General features: G+C 30.0%; 1 protein-coding gene across 6 annotated transcripts in view; it reads right to left on the bottom strand.

Annotated features, from left to right (window-relative positions):
- LOC127065028 (serine/threonine-protein phosphatase 2B catalytic subunit 2-like) overlaps positions 1 to 15,000 on the bottom strand; it is a 184,089-nt gene that overhangs the window by 47,903 nt on the left and 121,186 nt on the right. For all 6 annotated transcript variants that reach the window (XM_050996838.1, XM_050996837.1, XM_050996840.1 and 3 more), the window contains exons 4-5: positions 8,915 to 9,026; positions 180 to 325 (exon numbers count right to left, since the gene is read on the bottom strand). In XM_050996838.1, the coding sequence (XP_050852795.1) occupies positions 180 to 325; positions 8,915 to 9,026 (258 nt within the window). The remainder of the gene's footprint in view (positions 1 to 179; positions 326 to 8,914; positions 9,027 to 15,000) is intronic.

Consider the following 15,000-nt stretch of genomic DNA (forward strand, 5'->3'; position numbering starts at 1 on the left):
TCGTAAATTTTTTTTAACGAATCTTTAAATAAGACGTACATAAAAAAATAGAAAAAAAGGAAGAGAAAAAAGCGATGTAATAAACTATCCGTCACTCGTTGGAAAATATTCAATACTTATTGCGAATGGTGGTAAAAAATAAAAAGGAAAACGAAGAAGAAGATAAAGAAATAACTCACCTTACGTATGTCGTCCAAGTTATGAATTTCTGGTGACAGACCGCCGTGCACACAAAGAAACTGTTGATTCATAAGTGCTGCCAATGGTAAACAATCAAACGCATCCATACACGCATCGTACACCCTTTCTGAATACTTTATTTTACCTGAAAAAGAAAAATGAGAAAGGAAAATAGTCAGATAAATTATAATTAAGTTATTGTTAATTAATAATACGTTCATCTTATTTTATTCTTTTTTTCTCTTTGTATAAAAAAAAAGAAAGAAAGAAGAAAAAGAAAACCGAGATATATCACAAGTGCAAATTATTGCGAAAATTTATTTACGAGTTTTGAAAAATATTATCTCGTCGCATAAGTTATTAACATAATTTTATCTTATTGATTTAATATAATTATGTAATATTAATAATAACTATTATTTAATATAATTATTATCGCGTGTCAATGTCAATAAAATTTTTTTAGTTTATAATTTTTAGCATAAAATCAGATATAAATGATGGCATGCGGATCGTAAGTAGAAATTGTAAAGACGATTAATTAATTTTTCGTAGAAATGTTTAAGTAAAAAAAAAAAAAGAGAGAAAAGAGAAGAATATATCGCATCGCAGAGAAAATTATTATGATAATTCAAAAAGAAATAAAAATTTTCATTCAACCGTTATATCGTTGTCCTTAAATATTATATATATATATATATATATATATATATATATTTATATGTATATGGTAATTGAGATAATCACACGTATTTAAATTGATCAACACAGAATATATTCACCGGGCCCTCTTGACTTTACCTCGCGATAATGAAAAGAATGTAGGTCAATCGGTAATCGATACCCGTAAATAAAGTCTTGTCTTTCGGTTAATTCGCCGTTTGTTGCTTAATTGCGATATCAATTAACACGAGTAATGAGAATATCCGTGGTTGTGCAAGGGATGTCGTAATTGGGCCATCCTCCTCGTTCGATCTTACGTTGTTAATCCAAAGATTGAATCCTTGTTTATATATACATAAATACATACATACATGCATATGTATGTACGTAAATATATACACATACGTCTGTGTATAGATAAGTGTATCAATCTATCTATCTACTTATATTTATACGTAGAGATAATATGTATATTACACATGTATATATGTAGGGATATCAAGAGTTAGAAAATATATTATTTATAAAATATTATTATTGAATCGTTTAAACGCAGATTATTCGAAAAAAATTACTTCATTAATAGAAATATATTCAAAATTAAAATAATTAATTAATTGTTCGATTGATATAAAAAAAGATATATGTATATATATATATATAATTCATTATTTTATTATCCTTCTAAACAAACATTTCGTTATCGTTGCTATACTCTTGAGTCCTTGCGAATTCCGTTATTAATCTAAAAACTATCTTTTGTTAAAAATGTGACGACGAATAGTAACTCTCCAAAAAAGAAAAAGAAATCAAAGGATACTTTTCCTCGCATAAAATTTCTTCCTTAGTAGAAAAAGAAAGAAAGAAAGAAAGAAAGAGAGAGAGAGAGAGAGAGAGAGAAAGAAAGAAAGAAAGCTAGTAAAAGAAGATAAAGAAGATAAAAGAAAAAAGACGAAACGACAACAAGTAGAAAAAACGTTTTGTGTTTCTTTTCTTCTACGGTTTTATCAAAACGTTCTTCGTAATGACTTCTTTATGCGATGAATATTTAAAGGGTGCGTTGATTTTTCGGGGTGAGTTCACACAAGGGGTGAAAAGAGAAAGACAGAGAGAGAGAAAGAGAGAAAGAGAGAAAGAGACAATAAATGAGAGAAGAAAAAAACAAGATTTGTTTTCTCTCACTCTTCGATATTAGATTCGAGATACCTACTTTCTGATTCGTGTCGAGATAAAAAGAGAGAGAGAGAGAAAGAAAAAGAGAAAGAGAGATATGGACAAGCTGTTGAAGCATTCATTCGAAGTGACGTAGGGAGAAGTGTGTCTCGTCAATAAAAGAGAAGGAATAAAAAGAAAAAGAAAAATAAAAGAAAAAATCAAAGAGAGAGAAAGAGAAAGAGACAAAATAGAAGAACGCGGACAAAGATAGAAAAATAAAGATTTGTTGGGTGGTAAACTCGAACAAATTGATGTTGTGGATATCTGCCACTCGAAATCTCTTAGATATCTGGAAAATGAACATTTCTCTTGTTCTTTTTTTCCTTTCTATCTCCGAAAACTAAATATTCTTTAAATAAATAAAAGGAGAAAGAGAAAGAGATAAAAGAAAGAGTATGTGCGTGCGTACGTATGTACGTACGTGTGTGTATATATATATATATATGTACGTGTATGTGTGTGTGTGTGTACGCATTTGGTGTATCCTCGATACGTGTCAAATGAACTGCGATATATAAGCAATGATAACTGGGGCGTACAAACTGTGGTTAGAAAGAGAAAGAGACAGAAAAAAGAAAGAAAGAGAGAGAGAGAGAGAGATATATAAAGAATAAAAAGAAAATGAGAGGAAAAGAAAATAAAAAAAGAAAAAAAAGAGAGAGTGAGAGAGTGAGAAGGAAACTCGAGCAAGAGCTTTTTCTTCACGTTCATCCCCTTACCTCCTTCTTCTCTCAACTCTTCCACCTAACCCCCGTCCGTACTACCCCCGTCTCTTTATATCCACCCCAAAGCTTCTTCGTCTCGTTCGGTTAAACGAGAAATGTGAATCGATGTGACGGTAAACGATGATTAAAAACGAGTAGAGTAGTGTCGTTCGTCGAGACATTTTAGTTTCGCCCGGGGTTTATTCTTTTCTTTTCTCTCTTTTTTTCTGTGTTTTTCTTTCTTTTCTTTTCTTTTATTTTCTTTTCTTTTCTTTGTTTTCCTTTCTTTTTCTTTTTTTCTTTTTCGCTCTTCGCAGTTAACGCAGTTTTCGTAGTATTCGCGCGCATTAGGGAATCAGGTCAAAAGAGCTCCGACATTTTCTCTTTTGTATGTGACGACGATGACGACGACGATGAAGATGAGGATGAGGATGAGGATGAGGATGAGGATGAGGATGAGGATGAGAATGAGGATGAGAATGGGGATGGGGATGAGAACGACTTCTCTTACTCTCGAACGACAATTCGAGAGAGGGTACATAAATAGATAGATATAAATGTGCTTGGATGTGAAACGGTGGAGTGAAAATTTAAATTTTCTATGTGTACGTACATATGTATGTGCGTATGCATGTATATATGTATGTATATACGTGTGTATGTGCGTGTATGTATGTATGTATGTATATATTATGCGTACATATGTGAGTTGCGAGAAGATCGACCGTGAATATTTTTCTTTCGTTCTTTATTTCTTTTTTTTTATTTCTCTTTCTCTTCTTTCCTTTTCTTTTCTTTTCTTTTTTCTCTTTTTGTTTTTTTTTCTTTCTTTCTTTCTTCTTTTTTTTTCTTATTACGAATTATGCCTATCACCATCGGACGACATCTTTTTTTTTCTTCGATCGATGGCGATTCATAATCGAAATTATTTATTTTTCTATTTTTATTATCTTTTTTCTGTTTCTTCTGTAAATTATCAATGTCTACGTACGATCGGATGATTATTTTCCCCTCTCTTTCTTCCTCCTTCTCTCTCTCTCTCTCTCTCTCTCTCTCTCTTCGATTGATATCGATGCTTAATCGAGATTCTTTGTTCTCTTCTATTTTTATTATTTCCTTCCTTTCTTTCTTTATAAATTATGAATAGCGACGTACGACCGCGCAAATATTTTTTTTCCATCGATTGATATCGACGCCTAATCGAAATATTTTTTTTGTGTATTTTAATTTTTTATTTTCGTTCTATTATTCTTTTTTCTGTTTTTTTTTTTTTTTTTATAAATGGTGTATATATATATATTCACGTATCGGACGATGTTTTTCATCTTCATTTGATATGGACGCTTAATCGAAATCTTTTTCTTGTGTTTTTCCCTTTTTTTTATCATTGCTCATTTTATTTTTTCTTTGTTTATAAATTATGAATATCAACGTATTGTAATCGGATCTTTCTTTTCGTCAATTGATATTCACGCATAATCGTGAATTTTCAAAAAATATTCAAGGAAAAACAAAAAAAAAAGGAAAGAATGTCCGACTAACGTAAGATCGCATTTATATTTATTAACAAATTTCATTAAACGTTCTTACGTTAGAGTTAGCTCGAAAGATATATAGAGACAGAAAGGGGGAGAATAAATTAAATCGCAAATATGAAAAAAGAAAAAAAAGAAAAAGAAAGTCTGAAAGAGACAAGAGAAAAGGGAAAACAGAAGCGATGAAAAAAAAGAAAACAAGAACAAAAAGAAGAAGAAAAAAGAAGAGAACGAAAAAAGAAAATGTATGATTAATATTAGAATACTGTTGTAATTATCGGCAAATGTTATTGAAAATTCTTGCTTGTTAAATTTGCTTAAATATATTCAAAGGAAAAGAAAGGGAGGGAATAGAGAGGGAGGGTTAAGAAAAAGTCGATGGGGAAATTCACCCCGATAGAAAAGCGCATCGATCGCGGAATAAATATTGTCCAATAGTGGGTCAACCACGTTCTTGGGAGTAATATTTACGAGTTTCCACGTGTTTATGTTCGAAGGCTCGTGGTGCAACATTAACTCTTTTATTACCGGCATAAAGTCGGTAACGTCGCGCCTTGTGGATCGTAGGACTTAAGGCGGTATCGTTAATATGTGTGTAGGTACCATAGTAATCTCCGACGAACGTATTTTTAAAATGACGTTAAAAATGACGTTGAAATAACGAAAAAAAAATTAAATCGATCTCGGTAGCCATGGTTCTTTTATTTTCTTCTTTTTCACCTTCTTTTTTTTTGCATTTTTTCTTTTTGTTATTTTTTTTTTTTTTTTTATTATCATTATTATTATTATTATTATTACGATAACGATCGAATCAAAATCACGACGATGAGAAGAAATAATAGAGAAAGGAAAAAAGAGAGAAAAAAAAAGTAATAAAAACGTAAAATGTATTTTTTACAGCAGCATTCTTATATAAGTGTGTATATTATATACATATATATATATATATATATTTTTTTTTTATTTTAATAAACCGATTTTCTTTACACGTTCGCTTTTGATTTGTTTTTCTTGGTTCTATTTTTTTTTATTTATTTTTTCTTTTTTCTTTAGAAATATTTTATTCGACCTCGCGCTAAAAAAAGCTACGGAACCCTTATTTTCTGTTTTCTTTTTTTTCTCTCTCCTCTTCGATAATTGTCCTTTAACTAGGTTATAAGTGCGAATAAAAAATACAGTTTTATATATATGGTTATTATCACTTTTTCTATTTCTTTCTAACATTTTTTTTTTCCTCTATTTCTTAATTATTATTTTACATCCCTCGTCAAAGTTTTGTATGTTACGCAGAGTAATATTTTTTTCTCTCTCTTTTAATCCAGTTTCTTCTCTTTTAAAAATGCGTATTTCATTTGTAACGCATTATAAATGAAATCCCTATTTCATTCGACATTTAAATACACATATATATAAATAGCACATTTTTATATTATTATTGTTATCGTTATTATTCTTAAAATTATTATTATTATTATTATTTTAAATTATTTTATATCCCTCATTATAATTTCTCGTCTTACATGCAACGCACTACTAATTTCAATTTACTCGAAGTTTTTTGAAAATTAAAGAAAAAAAATGGAGAAAAGAGAGAGAGAGAGAGAGAGAGAGAGAGAGAAGTCACGTAATCGTCGAATCGTGATAAATCGTTAAGATTAATTGGAGCGAAGAAAATCCATCGTAACGCAGAAATAATCGAAACGATTTCCGTTGGGAGTTAAATAATTATCTACGGTTTCTTTTTACTTTATCTTCGTCCTAACTATTTTTTTCTTTTCCTTTTTTTTTAATACGAAATAAATAAAAGTACTCTTTACCCCACTCAATATTTCCCAACAAACAGTTCTCATCACATTCGACGATTTTTATTCAATTTTTCTTCATTTTTCTTTATTTCTATTTTTATTAATTTATTAATGTATTATTATTATTATTTTTCATGAAAACGACCGTATAAAAACCAGATTGGAAATCGATAGGCCTCCGCCCCTATTTTCCATCTCTCTTTCTCTTTCTTTCTTTTCGTCGGTTGCGAGTCTCTATATGTATTCGATAAATTTGATGCCAACAGGTACGCATTTATAGGCGAAGATGTGTGTGTGTGTGTGTGCTGAGAGAAAACCACGAGGGAATTTAATTCGATAACGGGCTGGCTAGAAACGCAAAGAAGCATATACTCCCGATGAAAATAAATTACGGAAATGGGACTCTCTGTGTAGACTTCCTGTTCATAAGTCATAGGAAGCTTTTATCTATACTAAAATTTATTATAACGAGTTATAACATATATGTGTGTGTGTGTGTGTGTGTGTATGTATGTATGTATATAATTTCTTTTTCATTTATAACATTATTTTTAATAGAGTTTTCTATTATATCTTTATTTTCTAATTATTAGTGAATAAAAATATAATAAAAATGGTATTATAAATAATATTATAAATTAAGAATATAAAAATCATATGTAGCCACGCACGCATATACATATTTTTAATTATTGATATACATATGTGTACATATAGATATATAGATAATTTTTATAAATAAGATAACACAGATAGAACTAAATAATGCAATATATATATATACATAATAAATAATGGACAATATACGAAATAATGAACAGGATTAATCGATAATACATTTCCTATAGAATTTGAAATACAATATGATAAATATATGTACATAATATCCTAGATACTTATCGAATGTCCAGCGACTTCTGAACAAGCGGAATAGCAAACGTAACTCAAACTATCCGTGTGTGTTTCCTAGCATGTAACTCATACTAAATACGTTCCTAATTACCATCGCTCTGAGGTAAACATTAGCAAACATCTGGATTCCTCCTTCGATATACACGTTGAATCAATTTCTGTTAGAGTTTAATGCGCACGTTTACGTTTAATACTGTATATCGATACATATATGAGTACTCTACGTATCTACTTATGTATCTATATATATACATATATATATATTTATATATATCTGTATATTTATCTATATATCCATATATATTCTGCTACTTGATTCACTATAGATATATACATATCTATTTCTATGTATTTCTACGTCTATATATTTCAAGTGTATGTGTATATATATATATATAATATTTTGTTTAAATGTATATACGTGTGTATATATTTTACGTGTATATACGTGTCTATATGTTGTAAATGTATACGTGCATTTAAATGCATGTATATGTATTTTAATAATACGTATATTTAAATGCGTATGTATTTTGTACGCGTGTGTGTGTACATGTATTTTACATTCGTATAAACGCGTGTATGTTTATACGTGTATATACACGAATGTTTATACACGTGTGTATGAACTTTACGAGTAGATATATGTGGATAAATATGTGTGTGTGTAGGTAAGTTTTATACAACGTGCGCGAGTGCGCAATCCAGGGGCAAATGTTAATCGTCCGTTATGACTATCGGCGCGAAAAACTTTTTCCTAATCGATCGATTCTCTCCATGTGTTGTATACATGTGTGTATGTGCGTGTATATGCGCTTTTTTTTTTGTTACGACGTCAACACATCTCTCTCTCTCTCTCTCTCTCTCTCTCTCTCTCTCTCTCTCTCTCTCTCTCTCTCTCTTATATTACTTGTTTTTTTATTTATTTTTATTGTATTTTACTTCACGTTTTTTAATCTTTTTTCTTTTAAATTTGCAACACACAGTCTCCGTTATATTTTTATTTTATTATCTATATTGTAATATATAATAAAATATATATATATGTATGTATATATATATGCCAATTAAAATAGATTTTAACTATGAATTTGTGACTTATTTGATCGGAAACGAGATATAATTTGTTCTTGAATATAAAAGCAAATTATTCTGTCACATATATGTATGCATAGTGTATATATACGTGTGTGTGTATGTGTGTGTGTCATGCGATTTAGAATACTCTGAAACTTGAGGAATACGTGTTCTACGAAGTTTACTTATGTAGAAGTAGATCAGATTTGTCAAAAACAAGTACCAACTTCGAAACTGAGTTCTAGGATGTTTAAAGATGGTAAGAGTAATGTAATTCAGTGACGAAACTACTATCTAAGAAAATCGATTTGCTTTCGTATCCTTACCGAACCGATATTGTTTCAACAACAAAAGTTTTTATCTTTTTAACGATGCATAGATTCATATGTTCCTTTATATATATATATATATATATATATATATATATATATATATATATTCTTTTTTTCATAAATCATAGAGAAAATTCTACGAAGAAATAATTCTATTACGACTATTCATAATTACAACGTACGTGTGACAATAAATCGAAAAAAAAATTATCCCTTTAATGAATTAAAAATAAAACGTAAAAAAGATCGAATATTAAAGAAAACAAAAACGTAAGTGAACAATTAAATAAATTAACTTTAGTATTACCGTCATCTTTTTCCTTTATTTCATACTTTAAAGTAAAATTTTCTACGAAAACATCACGATTGATATAAATAATTTAAATGCACTTTGACGAGTGCGAATACATATCTAGTAATCTAGATAATTATTATGAATTAAGAAATGAGTTATTAATGAATAATAATATCAAATAATTTTTATTACTTACATTCTTGTTTAAATGTGAAGTATTCCGTGAGATGACGACATTCGTGGTTTCCTCTGAGTAGGAAGAGTGTGGTAGGATGGCACAATTTCAGTGCCCACAGGTACAATACGCACTGAAAATATGAAAAACAAAATTGAAATGTTCAAGTCGAAAGTATAGAACGCACGATTCTATCTATATTCGTTTTTACACATTAATAACAATGACAATAACAATAAGAAGAATAATAATAAGAATAATATAGCAGTGCTAATGATGATGATGATGATAATGATGATAATGATAGTAATAATAATAATGATGATAATAATAATCATAATAACAATTATAATGATAATGATAATAATAACAATTTAATTTTGATTTATGGATTAATATTCGTAGCCATTTTAATTCTCTATGTAATTCTCCTTTCGTCTCGTTTTACGAATTGACACAGACATAATTCTCCGTGGGTTCTACGTTAAATAAATTCTCGTTTGTTCGTTTACAACCTAAAAAAAAAGAGAGAGAGAGAGAGAGAGAGAGAAAAAGAGACAGAGAGATAGATAGAGATAGAGATAGAGATAGAGATAGAGAGAGAAAGAGACAAATTATGTCCTCGCTAAATTGACTCATCAGTACTTTGAAGCGAACAAATGTGTATCGTTAAAAATTTTCTTACGACAAAAATTCACATCGCGTGGATATGTAACAAAATAAAATTAATACAAAAAATACAAAGTATACAAAAAGTACAAGGAAGTTGTTTGTTAGAATATTTATGTATATGCATACACATATGTACGTACGTACGTACGTACATACATACATACATACATATACACATACAGGACAATTTTTTTTATCTATACACGTATCCATGCGCACGCCATTAGGGAGAATGAATTAAATGTTCAAACAAAAAAAAAATAATAAAAAGATAAAAAAAAAAGAAAGAAAAAAGGGAAGGAAAAAAGAAACAGACGAATAGTAGAGACAAATTTCCGTTCTTTGCGTTATTGCGGGATATGTAAGACAAAATAGAATATAAAATACAAAAGACAAAAAAGATAGACGGAGTAAGAGGGGGAGAGAGAAAGAAAAAGAGAGAAAAGATATAATATCGTGCGTTTGGCACGGTAGAACGTATTTATATTCAACGATTTCCGGCTAGAAAAGAGAAAGAGAAAGAGAAAGAGAAAGAGAAATTGCAATAGCAATTGCAGAGAAGCTATAGCGAGCATTAATAGTAACGAACAGTAGCAATAGTAGCAATTGCAGGAAGAAGAGTGGAACACGAGGGCACCGCAATGCGCAATTGCGCAAAACAGTCCCGTGACAGCCACATGACTTCTCACGAGGTGGTGAGACGCCTTGGCAAAGAGAAAAAGAGAGATAGAGAGAGGGAGAGAGAGAGAGAGAGAGAGAGAGAGAGAGAGAGAGAGAGAGAATTAGAGAGAAACATACATATATTTCTTCTCTCTCTATCTCTCTCTTTCTTTCTTTCTATATATTTCTCACTGTGTTTCTCTCTCTCTCTCTTTATGCGTAACCCGATTTCCGAGCTTTCGAATACAAATAGAGAAAGAGTAAAAAAAAATAAAAAGGGAGAGAGAGAGAGAGAGAGAGAGAGAGAGTTTGAGTGTGTATGTGTGTGTCTGTGTGTGTATAGATATGTATATACAGTCAAGTTCATTTTTCGTTAGGTCGTCGAATACGATAGATATGTATGTATGTATGTATATCTACATACGTTGCATGAAAATCAATGCAAATGGTATCACATGTAAGTACTTATATATATGTACACATATATGTATAAATGTATGTGTGTGTGTGTGTATATATATATATATACACACATGTATGTACTATGAAATCAGTTCACCAATCGTGCCAAGAATTTACGAAACTCCGTTAGTAAAGTGAAAAAAACAAAAAAACAAAAAAGAGAAAAACAAAAATTCATAAAAAATTCGTAGGCGTTCGTCCTACGAGCGTCCTACGATTTTTACTTTAAAGTTTTCACGAACTTAAAATGACATTATTCTGTTTTAGTTTGATTGTTGGAAAATATAAAAAATAGAAGAAAAATAAAAAAGAAAAGAAAGAAAAGAAACATAAGAGAAATACGAAAGAAAGAAGTAAAAGTTTTTCTTGTTCTTACGAAGTTAATGGTTGAAATATTTAAATCGCGTAAGAAATTATTATACATTCGAACGCAAGGTAATAACTTCTTTTTTTATTACTACAATGACGTGGCTCAATCGACGGAGAATTAAAAAAGATTAGAAATTTTAAATTGAATTGAGTTCAAGGTCTGACCAATGTTTCCGTTTCTTCGAAATTACGCAATTCGCGTCGCAGCTTTTGAAAGTTCACCCGACGAAGTTATAATTCTTTTATCATATATACGCGATCATCGACAAATTAGAAATGATTAGATGTTTCAAATCGAAACGTCTCCTCCATGGTTTAACATAATTTGTCATTTTTTCTTAGAAAGAAATCGAGCGATTCGACCATTACGATTTAAAAAAAAAAAAATTTCTACGACAGTTTTGTCGATAATAATTCATTATCCAAATAACACTAATGCATCGCGACAAATTAGAAAATGTTAGACACGTCAAATCGGAACGAGTCCAAACTCAAATGTAATTTATCATTTTCTAAGAAAATCGAGCGATTCGACCATTACAAGAACTTTTGAAAAAGTTCCTACAACAAAACGATAATAATTCAATATCCGAATAACACTAACACACCGCGACAAATTAGACAAATTAGAAAATGTTAGACACGTCGAATCGGAACGAGTCCAAAGTCAAATATAATTTATCATTCTTAAAAAACATTAGAAACAATATTAATTTAGAAAACAATAATAATTTAATATCCAAATAACATTAACATCGATGAATTAAAAACGTTAAACATTTCAAATCGGAACGAGTCCAAAATCTTACTAATATTATATTATATTATTCTTTAGGAAATCAAAGAAACTAATTAATATCAACGATCTAAGAAAAATAATACTTTAACGTGTATATAATGTATATATAATACAGATATATATATATACACATACAGACACTTGTACAGACATATGCACATGCATACATATATATATATATATGTCTATATTAATAATTAAATATCTACATATATATGTACATGTATAATCAGATACATACATAATTATAAATACACAAGTATATCTACATGTATATACATAATTATAAACATACATATTTACACACACACACACATATATATATGTATATATATAAAAAATATAATAATATCGTAATATTACTCTAGACAAGAAGGATCACGCGAAAAGTTGACTGTACTCGTCGTTCGTCGAGAATCGATACGAAATGCGGCCCATCTTTTATTCATAGCAATGTGTATGGTTGCGATACGAGCTCGAGAAGCAACGTTGTTGGTGTCGTGGATATTAATGCAGGGACTGCAAGTGACGTGTGTGTGTACTTACCCATTCACACACACACTCACACACACACTCTCTCTCTCTCTCTCTCTCATATCACAAATATCCATACACAGAAATACTGACACACACACACACACATAAAGATATACATACGCACAGTACGACTCAGTCACTCGTATATACTCACTCATTTACTCATACATGAGTGCACATACACATATGGGAACGTACAGATGCATATATAACATCACGACCCACAACACTCCATATCGCGATTAGGTCGCGATCGTTGAGGCATAATGCAAGCATGCCTTTACGTATATAACTACCCGGACAATACCGTACCCGTAGAGATCATATATTGATATATCGTTATTGTGTCGGTCACGCGAACGATAATGAGTCGTTATGTATTTCATTTTCGATTGTTCAAATTTTAATAATAACAAAGTACAAATTTTTTTTAATGTCCAATGGATTTTATTAAATATTTATTTATTTATTTGTTTGTTTGTTTGTTTGTTCGTTATTCTTCATTCTTTGCCCGTCAATTTTCTCTTTTTCTTTCGTCAATCGGAAATTTCAATATTTATTTATTATTGTTAATAACAAAAAAAAATGGCTTCACTTGTCAAAAAGGAAAGAAAAATTCTTATATATCTTCTCTTTTTTGTTAAAAATAAACAAAGAAACTATATATATATATATATATATATATATATATATATATGTGTGTGTGTGTAATATAATTTGATATTGAAATATAATAAAGATCATTAGAGATTACTATTCCAACACACGCACAAAACCATCCCGAAGAAAAAGAGAAAAACTTTCTAGAAAAAGAGTTTAACTTCCTAATTGTCTTATAAGAATATGAATAAATACATTTCTTAGATCGACGTACCGAAAAAAAAAAGAGAGAGAAAAGAGAAAAAAGATTAAGAAAAAGAAAAAAAGAAAAGAAATTAATTCAAATTCGACGAATTAAGGCTCGTGAGACTTGTTTAATTTTTTTAAACGAATTAATTACAGCAAAGACAAAAGAATAGCAAGAGGAAAAGAAAGAGAAGACGATTCAAGAGAAGGAGGAGGATTGGTTGGTCGGTTGGTTGGTTGGTTGGTCGACAGGGTGTAGGTGGGGGGTGAGAGGCGGAAGGGAAATACAAATGGAACGGTTCGTTAGGATACGATGGGAAGGGATTGGCTTGAAAGGGGAAAGAGAAGGGAAGAGGTGGGAAGGAAACGGGAAAATGAAAAGGAAGTTTTGCATAGTTACGACTCCATTGCATTAAATGGCTTTCTTGTTTCTCTACGAATAAACTCTCTCGAACGATAAGAGAGAGAAAGAGAGAAAGAGGGAAAAAAAGAGAAAGAGAGAAAGAGAAGGTACAATGGAGATGTAAAAGAAGATCTGCTTGTTGGATTCGTTTCTATGAAACTATGTCGGTTCTGTGAGACTCAACGAGATTTTTGCGATGAAAAAAGAAAAAAAATATATATATATATATATGTTTGTGTGTGTGTGTGTAACACGAAAATCAAACGTAAGTATTGTTAAAGGAAGAAGAGATATAAAATTATACAAAAAGAAAAAAGGGGTATAAGAAAAAAATATAGAGATGTTTTTTATCGAACGAGTCGCGATCATCGGCTGTTTGTTTATTCCGACATTCCACCCACCGTTACTTTCACTCCTATTTCTTTTTTTTTTTATTCCTCTTTTTTTTTTCCTTTTTTTATTTCATTTATTCTACGAATTAATACGTTGATACCCCCGTTTATGTTATAACAAGGAAAGAAAAAAGCAGAAGAGAGAAGATAGAAAACGATGCGAGTAGTCTATGAGAAATAATTTGTAATTGTCAAGTTTTTAATTGTATGGAAGATTATAGAACATTTTCAAAGGATAGAGAAATCTCCAGTTGCGATATCGACTTGCTTTGTTAAACGATCGAGAACTCGATTTGTTATAAGAGAAAGGATAAGTATTATAGTTAAATAGGTAGATACAAATATATATATATATATATATATATATATATATATATATATATATATATATATATATATATATATATAGTGACTAAGTAAGACGCGATGCATAATACTTCAAATTCCACATATAATTTATTATCTTGGCAAGACGACAGTAGTTTATGTCTTTTCCTATTGGCGAGAACTTTCAATCCCACGTATGTAGATGATAATCTTAGTGTTTCGAAGATATTTTACACTGTGCCAGATATTTTTCTATCTTTCTCTCTCTCTCTCTCTCTCTCTCTCTCTCTCTCTTTCTCATTCTCTCTTTGGCAAACCACTCGACAAATAATAAATCAACATTTTTCATATCAAAGAAGAACGCGTTCGTTTAACCACATTATTTATATCTAACGTATATCATTGTTTAACATTTCCAGTCGTTATTGTTTCCTCTCTTATAATTTATATACCTATCTACCTACTTAACTATCAAGCTACCCAGTTAACTACCTACCTATCTCTACTAAAACGCGATATAATAAAATCTATATTATCTTAGAAAATAATCTAAGTAAGTGCGTCCTTGTATCTATGTATGTTCTACGTTTGCATGTGGAACGCTTTATAAATTTGTTTTACTTTGAAAAAACTCAACGAT

This window comes from Vespula vulgaris, chromosome 7, assembly GCF_905475345.1.
Source record: "Vespula vulgaris chromosome 7, iyVesVulg1.1, whole genome shotgun sequence".
Classification (NCBI taxonomy): domain Eukaryota; kingdom Metazoa; phylum Arthropoda; class Insecta; order Hymenoptera; family Vespidae; genus Vespula; species Vespula vulgaris.